The sequence below is a fragment of the Tympanuchus pallidicinctus genome, unplaced genomic scaffold (assembly GCF_026119805.1).
Source record: "Tympanuchus pallidicinctus isolate F22 unplaced genomic scaffold, pur_lepc_1.0 scaffold6, whole genome shotgun sequence".
Taxonomy (NCBI): Eukaryota; Metazoa; Chordata; class Aves; order Galliformes; family Phasianidae; genus Tympanuchus; species Tympanuchus pallidicinctus.
In genome coordinates, this window is record NW_026294780.1 from 20,352,230 (window position 1) to 20,372,549 (window position 20,320).

At 36.8% G+C, this 20,320-nt stretch overlaps 1 protein-coding gene across 2 annotated transcripts in view; it reads right to left on the reverse strand.

Moving 5' to 3' along the window:
* The window catches only part of PCCA (propionyl-CoA carboxylase subunit alpha), a 263,757-nt gene that overhangs the window by 152,755 nt on the left and 90,682 nt on the right, over positions 1-20,320 (reverse strand). For both annotated transcript variants that reach the window (XM_052705911.1, XM_052705910.1), the window contains exons 10-12: positions 16,781-16,883; positions 11,658-11,752; positions 3,434-3,584 (exon numbers count right to left, since the gene is read on the reverse strand). In XM_052705911.1, coding sequence (XP_052561871.1) covers positions 3,434-3,584; positions 11,658-11,752; positions 16,781-16,883 — 349 coding nt within the window. The remainder of the gene's footprint in view (positions 1-3,433; positions 3,585-11,657; positions 11,753-16,780; positions 16,884-20,320) is intronic.

Below are 20,320 nucleotides of genomic sequence, written 5' to 3' on the forward strand. Positions count from 1 at the left end.
AGTTGTGTTCTGAGGAGGAAGGGAGTGCTCGCTTGTCATTTTAAATCATTCAACACATGAAGGAGGCAGAAGACTGGGAGCAGATCTGAGAAACAGACGTACAAACTGTACTTAGAGTAACTGTACTCTTCATACCCGTCATTGTAGTTGTCTCAGCTTTTCTCAAGCCAAGAAATGCTTCTCATTTCAAGGTACTACAATCATTTGATACTTTCCCTTTGCTGTCACCAATTGATTCCCTTTTAAGAAGCTTAGTCACACTGCACTCCCATACCTTAACAGATATTCTTTACTTACAGACTGCAGACTCTTCATATCAAGTCGAAAAAGGAAAACACTTATATTCTATTTTTCATTGGAAAACAAAACGTCTGGTGAAAACCAGTACTTCTGAATGTAGTTTGATACAAAGGCTTTGACACAATTTGGAAGTTAGGGGCCAGTAACTTTTATTTCAAAGCTCTTGTTTAGCTACTTTGGATTATGACTGCCTTTTATTAGACTGATGACAACTAGGTAACATAAAGCACACCACAGCATGAGCAGCTATAAAGAATCAGATATTCAACATCTGGTCTGCCTCAACAATTTAGCAGTGGTAGCTGCCTAAAAACCACTCCAAAAGTGCACTAAATGACAGCATACAGGAAGTTCCCTTGTAGCTGGCAGAGCAGACATTTCTACACTTTCTTGTGAAAAGGGAAAATAACAAGTTTTGCTATTCAATTATCCAATCTTGCGGCTCATCAGCTAGCTTTTGAAAGATGGCAGAAAAGCAAGCAACTAAACGAGCATAGCCATTAGCAGAGAATAAGCCATTCTACCTGAATGATTAAAACATCTGTAAAAGATTTACATAACATACAAGAGACAATGAAGCTGATTCACAAGTTGTTGTTTTTTTTTATCACTTTCCAATCTCACACTGCAGCAACAACTCACACAAAGATTACATAAAATAATAACTTCCTCTGAGGTGCTTCTATTCTTTGCTTGCAGAACTCTTTAGCAGAAAAGGTATGCTTCCAAAGAGTTTCAAAAAGACAGTCAAACAATAACAGTTTTCATTTATTGCAAAATACTCTACAAAACACTTAGAAGACCCCTGACTACACGGAAGAGATGGAGGGGAGAAATTAGCAAGCCTAGTCAAGTGTTGGACATGGTTTAGCTGGCTTTATGCAAGTTTATTCTGAATTCTTTATGTAAAATAAAAAAAGATCACAGTGATCTGATTAGACATTGCATAAATATTGAAACAGACACAGAAGTTTGCATAATTTAGAAGATACATTCTGATGACACTGACAGGTGTCTGTATCTGTAATGCACACTGACAAAGACCTTAGAAACATGATCGATGGACAAGATGTTTGTCATTTAAGGAAGTCCTTCCAACTGTTGAGTACTATTCAGAAACAGGACACGTGAGTCTCTTAGTCACTGTTCACAGTTGGAAGATGCAAAAGGAAAAGACCAAAGCAACAGAAGGACATCTGGAGACATTCCACATTCTGAAGTTAAATCTGGACACAAAAAAAAGCTTCATTAGAGTTTCTCTGTTTGGCTCTTATTAGAAGGGAGATGTTAGTTGTGTAACTGTTAATTGAACAGACAGTAAAGCCTGAGACCTGGCAAAAGTGACAGATCAATTGGGTAAGACTGGGGAAGAATCAAAGAAAATTACTATTCTCCAGTCTCAGGTTGAAATGCTGATTAGGGACAACACAGAGTCAGAATAGAGGAATTAGAGAATATCTACACAAGCACCGTAATTTAAGATTAGTAGATTTCTTTAAGGTTTGGAAAGAATGAGTCTAGTATTATAGGGAATTGCCAAACTGCTTAGGCTATATTTCAAAAAATTGTCTTTAAAATCCTCATTTTAAATCCTGAAAGATGGAATCATGGAAGCTTTCTTACTGTGTATGTGGAGATCTCTGCAATTAAGCAAGCTTGAGGCTTGGAACTTCAGAAGTTCTTACCACTACAGATTAAGGCAGGAAGGGGAGAGACACCACAGAAAACAGGTAAGATAGCATCTTAACGAAACAACCTGAAAAGAGAATCAGCTCTAAGCATACTTGATTATTTCCACTTAGGAATTGATGGTCGGTGGTATGTTAAAGCAAGGAAATGGTTTTGGACTTCAGGTGTGTTACACAGAAAACCAAGCATGAATTTTCTTCACACAGGAGTGTGGAAAGTGTCTGAAAATTATTCTCTCAAGAACTGCAAGCTCAAGATGAGCATAAAGAATATGTTTAAATAGAGAAATTCCTCTTAACCTCTTAATAAATTACACAAAGCAAGTAACAGTTTCTAACAGAATCTAAGATAGAAAGGATTGTGCCTAGAATACAAACTCCTAGCAAAAGTGTAAGTAAATTACAACTGTCATGAGTTGTTTCAAAAACACTGCTACCTGGAAAGGCAAATTTTACCCACAGTCTTCGCTTGGGCTCCTTTAATACCCTCACTCCTTCAAACTCCAATCCTATCTTGTTTTTTTTTACCCAGCCATTATACAAAGTTATTCAAATATGTTAGGATTTCAAGCAACTCTTTACACTCTGTCACTGCTTACATGTGCAAGCAGAAGGCTGAATGCAGCCCTAATGAAAGGTATCTAAAACTGAAAAAGAAGCTAATCAGTCTATTGTTTGATTCCAAATTTCAGTCTTTCTGGTGTAAATTAACAAAGCAAGGAAAGGAGGATAGAGATGATTGTATTTACATTCACACAAGTTGGACTTCCTTCCTGTTTCTGAATGAATTCAGACTCCAAGGCATATACTTGCTTTCTTCCAATTATTACCAGAGCCCCGTTATCAGAATCAACTGAGAGGTGACTGTGCAGCTGTCCAGGAAGCAGACAGCCCACTCATTTGCAGTGCATACTGTAACATCTACCACTGGCTCCATGAGTTGTTACAAAAAACCTACCCTGTGTTAGCAAAGTTGCATTCCACACACATTTTCAATCACATGCAGATTGCCAGTGTTTTTATTTCTGATATGCACATAGCTTTAGTCACCCTCCCAGAGATACTCAGTAAGTGATCATCAAACAGAAAAGAAACTTGAGGGACCAGGGGGAAAAGCATCAGAGCACAGTGGCTAGTTACTTACTGTGTGCTCACAGTGGCACTTAACAGCGACCTCTTGAAAGGTCCTTAGGTCAAGTGTAACAAAGAGCAAAAAACCTTCTGAATGCCTACTTGAGTGCTCTACAAGGGCTCAAGGCTGCGAAGTCTTGTATACACAGGCTTATTTAAGTGACTGGATCTTTTAAGTTCAGTTGGAAGTGCTCACATCCGTCAACTTAGTTATGTGTAAGTCTTTGCGGGAGCAGACCCCTAAGTATGGAAGGAGGTTATGTTCTGTTTTTTTAAATAACACTTTTCTGAATCTGAAGAGCTGTTTTTCTTACCTGAAGCCTAGTATTCATTTCCAAGAAGTAGAAATTCTTACTGGAGTCCACAAGGAATTCTACTGTTCCAGCAGAGGAATATTTTACTGCTTTGGCAAGAGCTACGGCTTGTTCTCCCATTGCTCTTCGAGTTTCAGGATCTAGAAAAGTGCTGCAATACAAAAACAATGCCTTTCTTCAGTTAAAAAAAAAAAAAAAAAACATTTCATTTTCTGCTTAAACTACCAGTATCATTATTCAATTAATGAAAATATGTTAAAACTGTCAAATGTATGCCTTTACGTTTATACTGCTCCTAAACAGATACACTACGTACCCACAATTAACCACTAATGTACCAGAGGTTAAGGATAAATAACAATATTCTCTAAAATATATTTAATATTTTATAACACAAAGGTCTATAAAAGTTCAAGTTAAATGAAAATAAATACATATTAAATGCATGCCATTTTAGAAGGCATATCTATTTTCATGAAAACTGTAACTAAGAAATAAAGAGCCATAATGAAAGTGTTAAGGAATTAGACTACCCAATAGAAACAAGAATGCCAAAATACAAGCCAGGAGGTCTAAGGAGAATTTGTCTCCTTTCAATTTGCGTAATTAAAACCATGTCTGTTTCATTGATATTCTATGCAATAAAGAAATTCTGGAAGTTCACGAAGTAATTGCTTGAGCTTCCCATAAGAGTAAAATTGTAATGAAAAAAAATCTGTGTATGCATAATACTTAGCAAAAACACAGTCAACAATGCCATCCATGATAAACCTTTACCTTCTGTATCTCCCCTCTCAGCTTTATTTGTAAGCTGAAGACTAGTTGTAAGGGTTTGTTAATTGCCATTCGTTACAAAGCACAGACATCACTCAAGGGCATTTGAAGAGCAGCTCAGCTACCACCTTGAGATCCACTGGGATTCCAACCGTTCTCATTCTAGGAAATCAATACAGCACTTTCACTGGCCAAATGCACTGAAAGACCGAGGACAATACATGTCCTGCACGTTCCCCTCCTCTGTGCTGCAAATTTGGATATATGACACATACAGGTTATAATCTATGTAGGTTGTTAATTTATAGCTACAGAAATTACTGTGGTTTTCCATCAAAGCTGTGGAATAGACTGTCTTTCACCCCTCATACACCAACCTTCAAGTAAATACAGCACAACCATTTGTTTTATATGAGCTTCTAGACACATTTACATGCTGTGGTGATGTATATTAGGGCATGTATCTCAGCTATCAATTACTTCTGTGTAGGAATAGGAAGCCACTTCTACCTTAACTCTAAGGCTAAAACAGAAAGGCCACTGTATCAAATGTTATGTACATTTTGAGGTGTCTTCAAGAGTGGGTCCTAATTCTACAAAGGACAGGGAAGAGCCTCCACGTATAGAAAATGGCTCCACCAACAGCAGGAAAGCTCCATCTGGTGCCCTGGACTGTACTCAGACACAAGCCTGGGTCTGAACTTATCACTGGCTTGTTGCTCTTTTGTTTTATTAAAACTGAAAATCACACAACAGCTAGAAACTTCTGCCATAACAAACCATTTTTGACAGAACACGAAGACCAAGGAAATATCCAGGCAAACTAAGAGGCAAAGGAATAGATACTTTGCTCCATGAGAAAAGTGCTTCCTAGAACTCTAGTTCAATTAGTGCCACTGGGGTGGATTCCAATGGATATTAAGGCAAGCAGTTTCAGAATTTGGCAACAGAATTTCTTGGCAACAATGGGGTCAATAGGAAAAGATCACAGAACATAGGAAAGCTATCAGTAGATCCCATGCCGGATCAGAGGAAAAAAAAAGTGTGAAACTGTGCCCTATCAAAAATAGGTGTTGACAACAAAAAGAGTCACATATTTCTTACTTTGATTCAATAAGATAACATATTACACAGAGTCATTAGCTTATAATTCAATTCAGGGTTTCTGCAAGGTTTTGATCATGAAAGGTCAACGAACAGTTTAAGAACAGAACCTTTTCAGTATTGGCTTAATATTCTATTTCTAGAACAACCATTATTACTTCTCATATGGATGAAAGACAGTTACTCCCCTTTATTACAGTGGTGTCTCCCTATGTTTGTTAAATGTATGTCAGAGATCTCTCTGTACACCTCCTGCTGTAGCCGAAGAATGGAACAGAAGTGTCACACTGCTCAACTTGATCTCTGCCATGTGGTTATGCTTTATGCACTAAAATGACTGGAATATCCCTGCAATCAGCTAGGTTAATTAACTCAAGTTTTCCTATTCCCCTCTATTGCTTTTCCTTTCTTATTGTTCCTATCATTGTTTCTCCATACTTTAACCACTCACCTTATACAACTGAAATAAATCTTCTCCAGTATAATTAGCCATCGCTTGAAAATACAGCATTTTAAACCTGACTTCAACTTTTTCTCACACATATACCTTTAATTCTTCCAACCAAATAGCTCCTATGGCAGCATGAAGGCTGCAAAATAAAAAGGATTCACAAGATAAAAGCACCAGAAAGAACAAATAAGATCAGACCTGACATTTCACTTATAAGACCTTCTTCAAGCTACTGTAAAGTTGATCAAAGACAGTCCAATTGTTTTGTTCTATTGTTTCTACATCCAGAGAGGTGACCACATGGGCAATATGTTACCTCTCCACCTCCAACTCATCAGATAATGTTTCCCAAACTATCATTGTCACTCAGATAAAGTCAAGTCCCTGCTCAGCTTGCACCATTAACCTTCCTCTAAAGATATCACTGCACTGGGAGATAATAGTATCCTCGTTTTCTAAATTTCAAGGTCAGCTTATCTGCTCTGAGGAAATAGTTGGGCATGTTGTCTGTTTAAAATATTTACTTACGTACAATAACCGTTCTTCTTTGAGATATTTGTGCTTACTACCATTCTGCAGGCATTAATATGCTATAGTATTGGAGAACACAGGTTTGGCCTCCACATCTAAGTTCTGTATGGTTACAAACAGGACAGGCTCACATTTTCCCTTAGCCCAGAATCCTTCAAGGATTTCTAGATATATTATTCCATTAAGTTCTTGTCTATTCTATTCTAAATTATTGGTGACTTTATATAACACCTTGGCAGGTATTCTAGAATATAATACTAAATTACTGTGCTTTATACTGAGATGTTACTGAGAGAGCTTAGTACTTGCAGAAAGTGAAAAAAGTTGCTGTCTGTGCACCTTCCAAGAATAGAAAGATTTCTGAGAGAAGCTAACAATGGTGCATGCCAACAAGGTCACAAGAAGAGTTTGACTGTTTCACTTGCATTCCAATGCAGGCATTTACTGGTAAACTAGCTTCCCTTTTGAAATCTCCTCTTAGATCTTTCTGTCACAGGCAGAAATAATAAAAAACATATTTGTCCTTTGAACTGAAATTGAAAGAGCATCTTTCAATTCAAAAGGACTTGAAAAACTGATGTCTACTACAATTCTGAACACACGTCTAGCAAGTAAAGGAAAAGATATACTAAGAAAATTATTTCCCACCTGAGCTGAAACTCAGAGAAATTTTGGGAAACAGTTGCAACTGTGTTATAGAAGTAACCTTATTCTGAAGTTCTCATTTGATACAATTCAAATCAAGGAACATAGCTTCACCTAAAACCTCCAAAGTAGACATAACCAAGGAGGACAAGCAGGCAGCTAGCAAGTTCTAAGTCACAGGTGTGCAACCTTTTGGCAAACCTGGGTTGCACTGAGGAATTATATTGGGAATAGAAAAAGGGCAACAAAAAACATAAAACTAGTGGGATATTTGACCCTGTTTTCAAGAACTAATGCATCAGTGTCTCATACAATGGAAATGGTTGCAATTGTTAGTGAGTTCCTTAGATTTTTTTCTTCTTTTAACCTCATTTTACTCCTTCTGCATGGAAACATTTGTTCACAAATGTACATGCTACCAAAAAGCAATGATGTGAATGAGGCATGACTGTGAAGTGACAGATATTTCTCTCTGGTACTATAGGTAGAAGTCTGGTAAAGAGACATGATCAAATTTTTCTTTCAGTTGGATGTCTAATACCAACTGTATACATTCATATGAAAATCTGCAGATAATGTTTTAATATTGACTGAAAATGGAGTAGCAAATATATCAAAAAATTACGACTTTCTTGGATACATTGAAACCTATTCTCAAATTGCTTTATCAAAACAGAAAGCACAGCTGTATGTTTTCTGTTGTTTACAAGACTGTTTAGCCAATGTATCAAAATGCATGACATTATTTGCTCTACTTTGTTTGCCATAATTTAAGTTTACCATAATTTAAGTTTTATTTCAAAGGCTGTTCTCGTTTGAAAAGCAGCAAAGACAAGTTGGATTTGTGTGAAAAGACACATCTAACTCATTTAAATGAGCTGTCAAATCCACCAAAATGCTACATCTATGACCCATTTTATATCTTCATGATCTGGCACAAATTTTCCCTCTGATTCTATAAATGATTTCATTTTATTTCACAAATCATAAAGACTTATTAGCATTTTACTCTGACTTAGTCGCCTTCCTTCAGAAAAGTAAATGATGCCTCCATTATCAGCATCCATACTTTCCAGGAATTCCTGGAGTTGGCTGAAACACTAATTAAATACATACCACAAAACTAATTAAAAAGACATCACAAATTATTTTATACTTTTTGTGAGCTTGAAAATTACAAAATCTGTCAGTATCACACAAGTATTCTGGATATTTCTTCCACAGTGAATGTGTTAACTTATTAAGTTATTTTATGAAATTACAAAAGCTCAAGTTTAATCATTAATAAGAAAACTTGCACGTCTGTTTAATAACAAAAAAACACGTGTTCACAGGCACACCCATATATGTAGGTTGAAATATCATTGGCAGTCACTGTGTTTTACTCACCAAGCATTACAAGCACGTGGATCGTGTGATACGCATGGGTTGCAATTTGACTGAGTGCATGGCAAGCACAAGAGGCAGAGTTAGCACTTCAGCCTCCCCTCCACAGAATTCCACTGTCATCCAACAGTTTACATTCGAGTTACACGCAATCTACTCATGAAAAGTATTGCTGAAAATCACATCGTAGTATTAAAAGTTGATGATCTTGTGGGGCTACCTTACTAGCTGTCCAGGGCCACATGTGGCCTGTGGGCTACAGGATGGACTTGATTGTGGTGGATGATGATACAAATCTTATGTGACAGTACAGAACAGAATGGCAGGTGCTGTACCACCGTGAGTGGTAAGGCACTGGCACAGGCTGCCCAGAGAAGCTGTAGATATCCCATGCTCAGAAGCATTCAAGGCCAGGTTGGATGGGACCTTGAATAACCCAGTCTGGTGGGAGGTGTTCACACTCATGGCAAGCGGTCAGAACTGGATGGTTTTTAAGATTTCTTCCCACCCAAATCAGCCTATAACTCTACAAACAGGAAAGGCCTGAAATTATTGAATTGTACAGAGGTTTAACAGCAAGGATCCTGACATTAAGCATTTTGAGACACAATACTTAATTCAGTTCACAGTGGATCAGATGTTTGATCTCTTTGACTGCCACAGAGAAGGACAGTGCTAGGTGATAGCAGTGAATAGAAAAACATTTCAATGGCATTTCTCTGTAAGACCATTTCAGATGATTTAGTGGAAAGTCATAAGCATATTCAGGAAATTAAGGCTGAATGATGAGCCAATCTGAACTCAAAACCAGAAAATGTGGTTAAAACAACTAACTAAAACTAACTTTGGGCATCAAATAGAGCAGATAAAAAAAGTGCCTCTGATCAGCTGGACGTTCTTTCACCAAAGTGGTGAGGCAAAAATAAAATGCTTTAGAGAGCCTTTACAAATCCTGAAATGGCTAGAAAGGTCACTTGCTCTCAACAAAGTCAAGAACAATCCTTCGAGCTCCAGTTACTCAATAGGAAGTGAATTAAGATTCATATATATATACGTTCCACTGATCAATTCATTTTGAATTCATCATAAGGGATCAGTGAATTTTCTGATAGGTTTTTAGGCTTTGTTTATCTACATGGGGATGATTCCTTTCTTAATTGCCCTACAAGACTGAAAAAATACAACAACAGCCTAACACTTTATTTTGCCAAAGCACACTGTCTCATAGCAACCATTTTCATAAAGGAATAGAGTTTGGGAGAGAAGGAACAAAAATTGAACCAAGAAACAACAGACAAATGTTGTTTCCTCATGTTTCACCTCCTTAAAAGACGAGTGCGTTTGGGTTGGTTTTCATTTTAAAACAAGACAACTTCCCTGGGAAAACCAGAGAATCAAACTCAAAGTGATCCCATCAAGATATGTTTGATAGCTGCAGACTTAGGTTTGCTTAGCAAAATCATGAAGTTTATTTTCAAACCCCATCGGTCCTCAACAGTCTGTCTCTTAAAATCAGTTATGTACATCAGAAAAAGCTACCATAGGCCTAAAGCGAATCAAAACACATTTGAGAAGAGGTCAGAGTTGTACAAAATACAAATAGCCTATAACATTCCTATCTCCTCAGCTTTATGCAATAAAATAAGGGGCTTTGACCTAGCTGAGAGATCTTAATGGCACCTATCACATAAAGTAGGAGAGGAAAAATATATTAATAATCTAGTGAGGACAGCATACTTCCTCAAGAAAAGATGTGTCCAGGGGTCATTAATCAGTTAGGTGAAGTGAACCATCACTACTACCAAGAAGGATTCTGCAGTCAATTGCAAACAGCTGTAACACAGATGAGGCTTCCCAAGCTGTCAATAAAGGGCTGGGAATGTTTAAAACAGTCAACGGCAGTGAGAAAGAAGAATTTTCATGCCAAATTTTGGAAGCTGTTGGCTTGCTCACACACTTTTCTAGAGTTATAGAAAGTGGTAAGAAAACTTACTGGCAACTCCAACAGAGAAGCTCAAAGTTAAAAGCCTGATATTTCTGATGAAAGAAATGCTCTAGTTAGTCATGGTTGGCTGGTAATAGAAAGACATATCACTCCTTTCAATTCACCACAAGCATGGAGCATGAGCAGACAGCAACTTATATGTACTGCTGAGACAAAAAAAACTCTCCTAAGTGCTTAGGTATACATATATGCACACACATATTATACTGGGACACGAAGCCTTCATACTGCATAAACAAAAGCAGAATCAGAATCCTAGGCACGATACTTCTGAGAAATCCAGAAGAGCTACAGGAAGCAACAAAAGCTATTTAAGCATTTATTACTGGGTTTGCATCCTTGAATTCTTTTAAATTTAAAATCTAGGTCACACACAGTGCCAGTCCCACCCACAATGGTCCAACATTAACTTGGATGCTGCCTATAAATAAACATCAATTAAATCACATGATTTCCCTCATATCCTAAATTGCTGCATCACATTTCTGTGCAGTAAAAATGTCAGACCCACTCCAACTGATGAATCCATAATGTAGGGAATTCCCACAAGTAGATATATACCTCTGTCTGGTTTTCTGAAATGAGAACTTCCTCCTACCCTTTTTTCTGCACATACTCTCTGATGCGTCCATCACACAATAGAGAACACGGAAAGACCATACCTTGCACAGAATCAGTGTATTTCAGTCCCATTTGAAATCTGTGAGATTAAGACCATTTAAGATCTATGTGTTACTGGACACCTACATCCATAATTCACTACTGTGAACAGTAGTAAAAGTGGTGTAGAGTATTTAGAACTATTCACTTCAAAATCGAATAAAAGCCCGCATTATCTGGCTCCCTGATAATTACTATAATAGTCAATTATCCAATTTACCATTTCTAAAGATCTCTATTCCAAATTTTATTTGGCTTCCAAATCCAAAAGCTGAATGGTAAAGGAAAGGAAAGTATCTCAGATGCATTAAGCAAGTCATTTCATATATTCCGTATATTTAACTGGTAAGATCCGTATATATATATATATATATATACGGATATATATATATAACAGAATATCATTTTTCTCCTTACAGAAGGATTTAATGAAGCAAGGTCCAGCCACCCTCTTAAGTACATTATCATCACAGAATTGCAGAATCACAGAATGGCCTGGGTTGAAAAGGACCACAATGATCATCTAGTTTCAACCCCAATGCTGCGCGCAAAGTCGCCAACTACTGGATCAGGCTGCCCATTACACTCAAATGCTATTGCACAATGTAATCAGCTTTCCCAAAGTCTTTTCAGTAACTATATAGCTGCACAGAGTCCAATATACGTACCTTGGTGCTTCCTCCACAACTTTTTGATTTCTTCTTTGAATAGAGCACTCCCTTTCATTTAACCACAAGGCATTGCCATGTTTGTCTGCCAATACCTGAAATAACATGCTGCTGTTACTCCACAGATGAACGCATAAAGTCTTTTGACAATATACTGCTATAATATAGCATTCAATCACTTTTTTTTTCTTTCAAATTCAGAAATAATTACTGGGGGAAAATGCTAGCATAGAAAAATAGTTGTATATAAAATATTAGTTAAATGCTACTTCAAATTCTAAATGGATTACTTTAAAGCCATTCTGTAGTTTGTATATGTCAAAGAGCACTCATGTCTTGTGAGAGCTCCCAAACAAGTTCAGAATTGAACGAAGTCGGAAATCAAAAGACTGAAAAGTTACCACTTCGAGCCTCTAAAACTGTACTGCATACTGAAATACTCAGAATCATGTTGTTAAGCATTATTTTTTGTCAACAAAGGAGAGTAAAACCTTGAAGCATGTCAAATTTATATCTTGAATTACAGACAAAAACTTTCAGAAATAACAGCTAATGGGTTTTTCTTAGTAGACTGAGCATCCTCTCTTTAATGAAAAGCTTTTCAGAAACTGAAATCTTTTGCCAGAGAATAAAATTTGCTACTTCCTCAACATTTCCTATTAGTGAATTAGGAAATTGGTGATTTCAAGGACTTTCTCAAAAATGGAGTCAACTACTGTTGACTGCAGTTTCAGACCATGAAGGGGTTAAACATCCAGTCAAGCATCTAGATGCAACTAGCTACATTATGTCTGAAAAAAGAAGAAAAAAACACACAAGAATTCATCATTCAATTGATTCTGCAATTTCAAGCTGGAAAGAAAAGAAAGGAAAGGTACTCTATCACTTTATGAATTCTTCTGAACAGTGCAGCCATTTCAAATAGGAGACAGAGTTTGAGGATTCAAGCAGACGATTTCCCGTCTTGTGATGCTGTAACTCTATGCACTTATTCTTTGAACAATTTGTTTACTTGCAGACCACACCTGCTCCCTTGTTCCTTATAAAATTTTCCTTCTAATCCATTTTCTTCCATCTATCTTCCTGCTCTGATCTGCTGGAACCTGTGCCAATATTCATGCTTCATTCTTTAACATTGCAGTTCTACACTGAAAACAGACAAAGTAAAAAAAAAAAAATGGAGACAATCTTCTTCAAACTGTGTGAACTCAACCATATCTACTGACATTTGTGACAAAGAATCTGTATTATTCATTATTCCTCTTAGCACCACAGAGCGAGTATGGCACTAAGCAAGATGAATTCCTGCATCTATGACACCAATGTTTCCTGATGCGTGAATAATCTGATTTGATGTAACTGAAAATGAGGCACTGATCTCATGAAGGTAACTTGTGCACTGTACAGCACCAGAGCCAGAGCACTGTGCCTTCTTGTAGAATCCAACTTTTCCTTAGGAATTTCTTTGGGCTCCCACAAGAACTTTCTAGAGGAAAAATCGCTTAGAAAGAGTTCTACAAGAATGACACTACAAAATAAACATCAAGGGATTTCCTAAATTACAGGTTATCCCAAAGGCCTCTTCCTTGACCTCTGGAAGGTTCAGCAGCAGGCAATGCCAGGGTACTCCAGTCAAATGCTACATTCTATAACAGGCTCCCCTACACAAAACAAAAGAAAACCCAGCAGCATCTAAAGCAACTTCCCGTTCTAGTTCTAAATCATCCAGTCCAGAACTAAACACCACTGAGTTCTACAGAAACACATTTGGAAGAACAAAAGATTTTGTTCTTGTTGTTATCAAAACAGTGATTCTAGGGCATAGCATGGTAGTAGTAGGAAAACTGCTGCCTTGCAAGCACAATGATTCCTTGTGAGCACTTCTGCTCCATCACAAAGACTACAGTTTACATCAGACTTCAACCTCACCAAAACAGAAACTAGAAAAGTTCTATAATGTTCAATGAAATTAAGTTGATGTGCTTTTTCTCACTCTCCTCCTTCTTTCCAACTCAGTGGAATAATATTTTTCAAGCCAACCAACCTGTAAAATTTTTCATTAATTTAATGACATTTCTTTTAAGAAGGGCACAACCTGTACCTTAAAATAAATACTATTCCATTATTCCAGTGGTTTCACTGGATACTTATTTCATAAAACAAGTGTTTTTCAGAAGACGTTTACAGAGAACCGAGATCATGATCTCCAGAATAAAGTGAAATTCCAGTGCACGTCTCACTAAAAATGCATGTAACACCTATGGCATTTTGCTAAATGCCCTAATGTTCTTACAAGAGAATGACCTGCTATGTGGAGCTGTTATTAGAGTACTTTATGTTATGTGCAGCTACACACAAAAATAATTAAATACAATGTACCATAACGTATTCTGTATGATTCAGCTACATTTTATTTCCAGTTTCAGGTCTGCTATTTAGTCAAGTAACAGTTAGACGTTCCAAGCACTCTTACTTTAAACTCAGATCCTTTATGTCAGATATTTCAGGACAAGACTTCAAATCAGTCCAGGCATGAAGTCTATTTGGACTCTTTTTTCCTGTTGATTGTTTTAGCCTTTTCTCATGTTTTACAAAGTGATTGTTTTATAGCTAGACGCAGGAAACCCCTTATTTAACAATTTTAAATACCAACGCTTTGGAGCTATATGAGAATGTTAAAAAAAAGTTCTGTTTAAAAGTTACTGCTAACTTAATAAATATTTGGCATCTGGCCTTGAATTGTTTGTATATTCAGTAGTTTGAAAACCAACCAAGGTCAATGTCCTAAAGCTGATTAAAACGTAGTTAAAATGATACTCCAATATATTGTTACAAGGTACCATCAAAGTGATTGTGTAAGGAAAACAACACTCCCTGTATCTTTCTTAAAAACAAAACCATACATTATTAATGGCATAGGTACACTGTTTAATACAGATGAAATTATTTGGTTGTTCTTAATTGCAATGCTCCCCAGTTTTGAAGTAACCTTCATCTTAAACCCAAAGGAATCAAGACAGAATGCTAAATCTGGTCCCAGCTGATTAAAGTATAGAGGAATCAAACCTTATCTAACTTTAGCCATCAAAGCATCAGTAGGAAACTGCTGAAGGTCTCTCTCTAAACAATGCAGAAAAAGGGGCACCTTCAGAAAGCTACGTATTCCTAAATTTCTCGGGCAGCAGAACTGAATCTCAGGAAGTGCGTAACTCTTTCCACTGACTAGAGAGGCAGCTTAGACAACTAGATTAGAACAAAGGGCTAGCTTTAAGAAGACTAAAAGAATTCCAAGCCAAAATACGTACTTTAGAATATTCAAGAAATCACTTGAGTAAACGATCACACTTGTCCCAGTTCAACTGAATTTCAAACAGTCCCTTGAAGACCAATCTCAAAAACGCATGAGCCAAATTTATTTCACTCTCCAAATTCACTCCAAATTTATCTTCAGTCACCCTGAAGGCAACTCTCTTTCATTCCATCTTCTTACCTAACTTAATTTTACATGCAATAAAGCATTTATATGCTAAATCTGTAAAGATGGACAGAAACGGATTATTAAGGTATACTGAGTGTGTATTAAGAAAAGAAGAAACAAGGACATAGGTATCCAAAATCATTAGTCCTATCAAGACAGTAGAGGAAAATGCTCTAGCAGCCTGAGTTCCTTTGTAACTGAAGATTAGCACTGAAACTAAACATCCCCTATGTCTTTCCATGACCCTTTGAATGAGAATAGGTTGGGTTTAAATATCATTTTTGCAGACTGTTTCTTCAATTCGCATGTGCCTTAAGTTAGTTTGTATGCACACAAGTTCTAAACTGAAACAGGAAAAAAAAAGAAAAAAGAACATCAGGTTTGAGTGGGCATATATTTGGCAGGACAAAAAGTGTTGAATAGTTCTCTCCTACAAAACATCCTATGCTGTCAAATTCGTTGTTGTTTCATTCAGCTATTGAGCTACGATCAAAAGAGTTCAGAATCTCATTGTAAAAAAATAACAGTAACAATACTGAAAAAAACCCTACATCATGCCACAATTTAGACTTTCATTTTTTGGATAAGATTCAGTGAAATCTGTCATGAAAACTGACATACACCATATGAATTTCTTGTTGAGAAAGAAAATTTCAAAGCTATTGGCAGACTCAATTTAGTTGCATACATAAAATAAAATATATTCCAAATTAAAAAACAAACAAACAAACAAAACACCTTTGTTAAAGAATCTGTCCAAAACAAACAAACAAGTCTTGTTTTAAATTAGCAGAACTAGTTTAATGCAAGTTCCAGTAGAAGACAAACAGCAATTATAATCCAAAAAGTAGGGAGGATATATCTGACTTTGAAGATCTATGCTCAAAATAATACAAATCCTTCAGAGTTCACAAACAGCATCAGGTATTTCAGATACAAAACTAGTATTCTACAATTGAGCACTCCTTGCTCAAAGCACTGGAAACAGGATCCAAAGTTCAAACTTCAGCTCTCAGAACAGATACCTACAGTATCATATATACATATATATATATAATTTTTAATTTTTTTTTTTTCCCTCAATGAACTGAGTATGGTTCTTTGTCTTCCTGCTAAAGAAAGGCTAGAGAATCAAAACAGGAAAGCTGCATTGTGTATGATAGCCATGCAGTTTGAGCAATGGTTCAAGATACAGGAAAACAAAAGACTAGGATTTTTTTTAGCCTAACGTTTGAAAAAATATACCCTAATGCTTAATCAAGTCCACCAAGTACCATGTTAAGGGTGGAAGGACACCACAGCCTCCTAAACTTAGTTACTTTAAAATACATCTCTGTTCTTCTAAAATAAATTGCAGTACATACAAGAATTGTGGAAGTAATCACTGAACTTGTCTTTTGCAGAAACAAAAAGTAGGGCTACTCAAGGAAATTACCACTGAAAACTCAATACTCAAGGTTTCTATTAGAACAGGTGTGATGGCAATCTAGAGAGCTCTTCTAAATGAGGAACTTGGAGCACAATACACGAGCACTCTACGCAGTCACACTGTCTTCCTTCCTGCTCATGATGTCTCCATCATGAACTTTGATTGGTTTAGCAGTTCAAACATTTTTAATTAAATAACAATAATAACAATACAAACCTGGATTTCTATGTGACGAGGGTTATCAATGAACTTTTCTATCAGTAAGCGATCATCACCAAAACTTGAAGCAGCTTCTTGCGACGAAAACCTAAAACCTTCCCTTAAATAACCAAAACAAAAAGAACAATCTCTATTTAGTACATGAAGTTCTGAAGCATGCAAGAAGTAATTATTCAAGTAATAATAAATCAGTTTTCAGACAATGAACATACATTCAAAAAACGAGTGTAGCATTTGATTCTATAACGAATGTCTCTTTTCCCTCCTTCAGTTACACAGAAAACAAGACATGTTCAAAGTCCAGAGAATTTCAAAGTGATTATAATAAGTCTGTGTTTACAACAGTTGTGCATTTTGCATCTGTATTTTCTTTTGAAGAAAACAGAAACAGCACATAAAAAACAACAGTTATAAAGTTCTTGTTATAGAAGTAAAAGTGAAAGTCATCACTATTTCCGGAGGTTAAACTACATTAACACTCAAGAATTACAGCGGTTGTGTATTAGCTTGATGAAATAATATTGGAAACGTTGCAAATTCAACAACTGAACATACAACCTGAAAATGCAATACTTCACAGAATATACATATGTATTACTACTTTTTCCACACACTGAAGTACAACTGTTTTATACCATGCACATTCCAAATACTTCCCTCTGTTTTCTTTTTAAAAAACATCATTACTCAAAGATTATACGATATGATAGAGCCACAAAATCAATCCAAGGGATGGAACACCTCCCTTTGATGAGGTGCTGAGAGAGCTGGGGCTGTTCAATCTGGAAGAGAAGGCTCTGAGGTAAGCCAATAGTGTCCTTTCAGTACGTAAAGGAGGGTGATAAGAAGGAAAGGGGCAGACTAAAAGAGGAGGGATTTATATTGGACATAAGGAAGAAGTTTTTCTGCAGTAAGGGTGGTGAGGCACTGGAACTGGTTGCCCAAAGAGGGGGTGGATGCCCCATCAGAGACATTCAAGGTCAGGCTGGACAGGGCTCTGTGCGACCTGATTTCATTGCAGGGGGGTTGGACTAAATGACCTTTAGGGGTCCCTTCCTACTCAATTCTGCTGTTATATGTTCACTGACTTCATTTTTCCTAGCAGAAAGATTATTTCCATGAGACATAATTGCTGGCAAGCAACTTAATGAACAGTTTCTAACTGAAATGTACCATAATCCAGAGACCCAAAGATTCTACAGAATTCTATCTACAGGCTCTTTAAATGGTATACGAGTCCCATTTACAATGATACAAATAAAATGCTTGGGATAAATTGCTGTGGAATCCCCTACTGAAATGCAGTGATCTCGGTATTTTCACCCTGAAAAGAACTATGGCACAACTGAGTTGAAGTCTTTACATCTCTCGAGTGCAGACAATTTCGCAAACAAAACCTGCGTAACTGAACTGTGGGACTGAGAAATTTACAGTATTTAGATTTTCATATTCAAATGCTCTTCTTCACTTTCTTTCAAAACTGCAAAACAATATGTTTTGTAATTTTAAGAGTGATTATTTTCAATGTGCAATCTCTCATAAATTCATAATTTAATATATTAAATTACTTATTACAAACAGACATTGATAACTGTGGATTTGTACACTAGCCAATCTGTCCAAAAAAACATAATGTGATGTAACAAGCAGTCATACAGATTTGGAGCCGTTTTAACTTCTATATCAAAGGTTCTGTTTCCTTTTGTAAGCATTCTATCAGACAGTATTATGCACAATTGATTGTTTTTCCTTCACTGATGTGCTAATTAGAAATCTAATCTGCAGTACTTGTTAAAAAAAAAAATCAGGTGCTTAATTATCCAATCCATCTGTAAGTTTTTTTCAAATTACACATAGCAGAAATTGCACAGGTATTCTGACCTGGTCTGTATTTTACAGATCTGTGCAAACATGCTCCCTCTGTTATCAAATTACTATAAACACTTAACCTTCCTTAAACAGGTTATCCTAACAAAGAGGAGATGGTCTGATCCTCTACAAATATAAGAAAAAGTTTAGAGTAGAAGAGAACTCACATTTGAAGCATTGCCTTTTCCACAGACAACAGCCCCTTGAGACTCATAGCAATCCCACTGGAAAGCCCCACTACAAGTAAGCTGCTCCTCACACAGCACCGCCACAGACTGAAGCCCTCAGCAAGTTCATAGATATCTTACAGTTCACAAGAACAAATGCAGAATCTTGTACCTAGCACAGACTAATCTCCCTGTATCAGCACAGGCTGTGGAGCTGACTACCAGATTAAGATCCCTAGCATCACAGTTCACAACCCCCAAGTCAGCATTGTGCTCTGACAGTGATGAGGTCTAACTGGATACTGGGCTGTATCAGCTGCAGCAGAGCCAGTAGAAGCAATGGTTCCACTGGAATTACTCACTTTCTTTCGTTCTCTTTCATTCATTGCACTAGACAATAACTGAAATGCTACATCCAGTTTTGGACCCATCTAGAACTAAAACAATATCAATAAGCTGCGATGAGGTCCATGGGGAGCCAACAAGACGGGTAGACCACACAAGGAGAGGCAGACTGCGAAAGGCTTGTTGAACCTGGACAATAGAGGCAGATCTTCAAAGAGACTGTGAAATCTCACCTTTCCAAGACCCAACTAGAAAAAACTCGAAGCAGCATGCTTCAAATACAGTGCTGACTCAGTTCTTATCAAGAAGTTTGATGAGAATTTCTACATCCCTTAAAACATGAATGATTCTATGAGGAAGAACAGGATGTCTTTCAGGTTTCCTCTCTCCCTACAGCACAGTTATTCATGCTAAAGCTTAAGCTATTCAAAAGTACTTATTGATCCTGCCACAAGCTTTCCTGTGTTTGTCTGAAATGAGATGGCTCTTGTCACTGTTTTGCATTCAGCTCCGAGATCAGCACTGCTACTTTATTTAAAACAGTCACTTTATTTGGAAGCAGACTGACTTCCAAATAGTTAAAAATTGCACTCATCATGTAATATTTCTGTTTCCAGTATCAGGAAATAGTGAAAGAAAACAGTCTTTTCTCGAGGCCAGAATTTGAAGGGACATATTTAAAAACAGATGTTTTATAATCATTAGTACAGTAGAATCCTTCTAAAACATAACCAGTAAGACATGCAACCAACGCTTCAAATGTTGTCTGAGTTTGCACTGAATAAAAATCACTCTATTGCTTCAACTCGACTCCAAATTAAATTTTAAAAAGTTAAATGATCTGATCACAGCAACTTACATAAATGATTATTCATGCAGTTGGGACGAAAACCTATTTTTAAAAATGTTTTAGGTGACTGCTTGTCACTCATCCAGTCTCACTCCTTCCCTTCACCTGAACACTTCTACAGTGTATATCTGGTCTAGACTGAAGGCCAAACCTATACACACTCATTTCCACAGAGCAATCTGTAGGCCAAACACTTGTAAGAGAGAATAGTGCCCATTTTCTTTTTTTAATTAGTGTTCACGCAAGATTTCAATAACTAGAAAAAGTTGAGACAAAAGAGGAAGCACCACAAAGCTCCAAATTTCT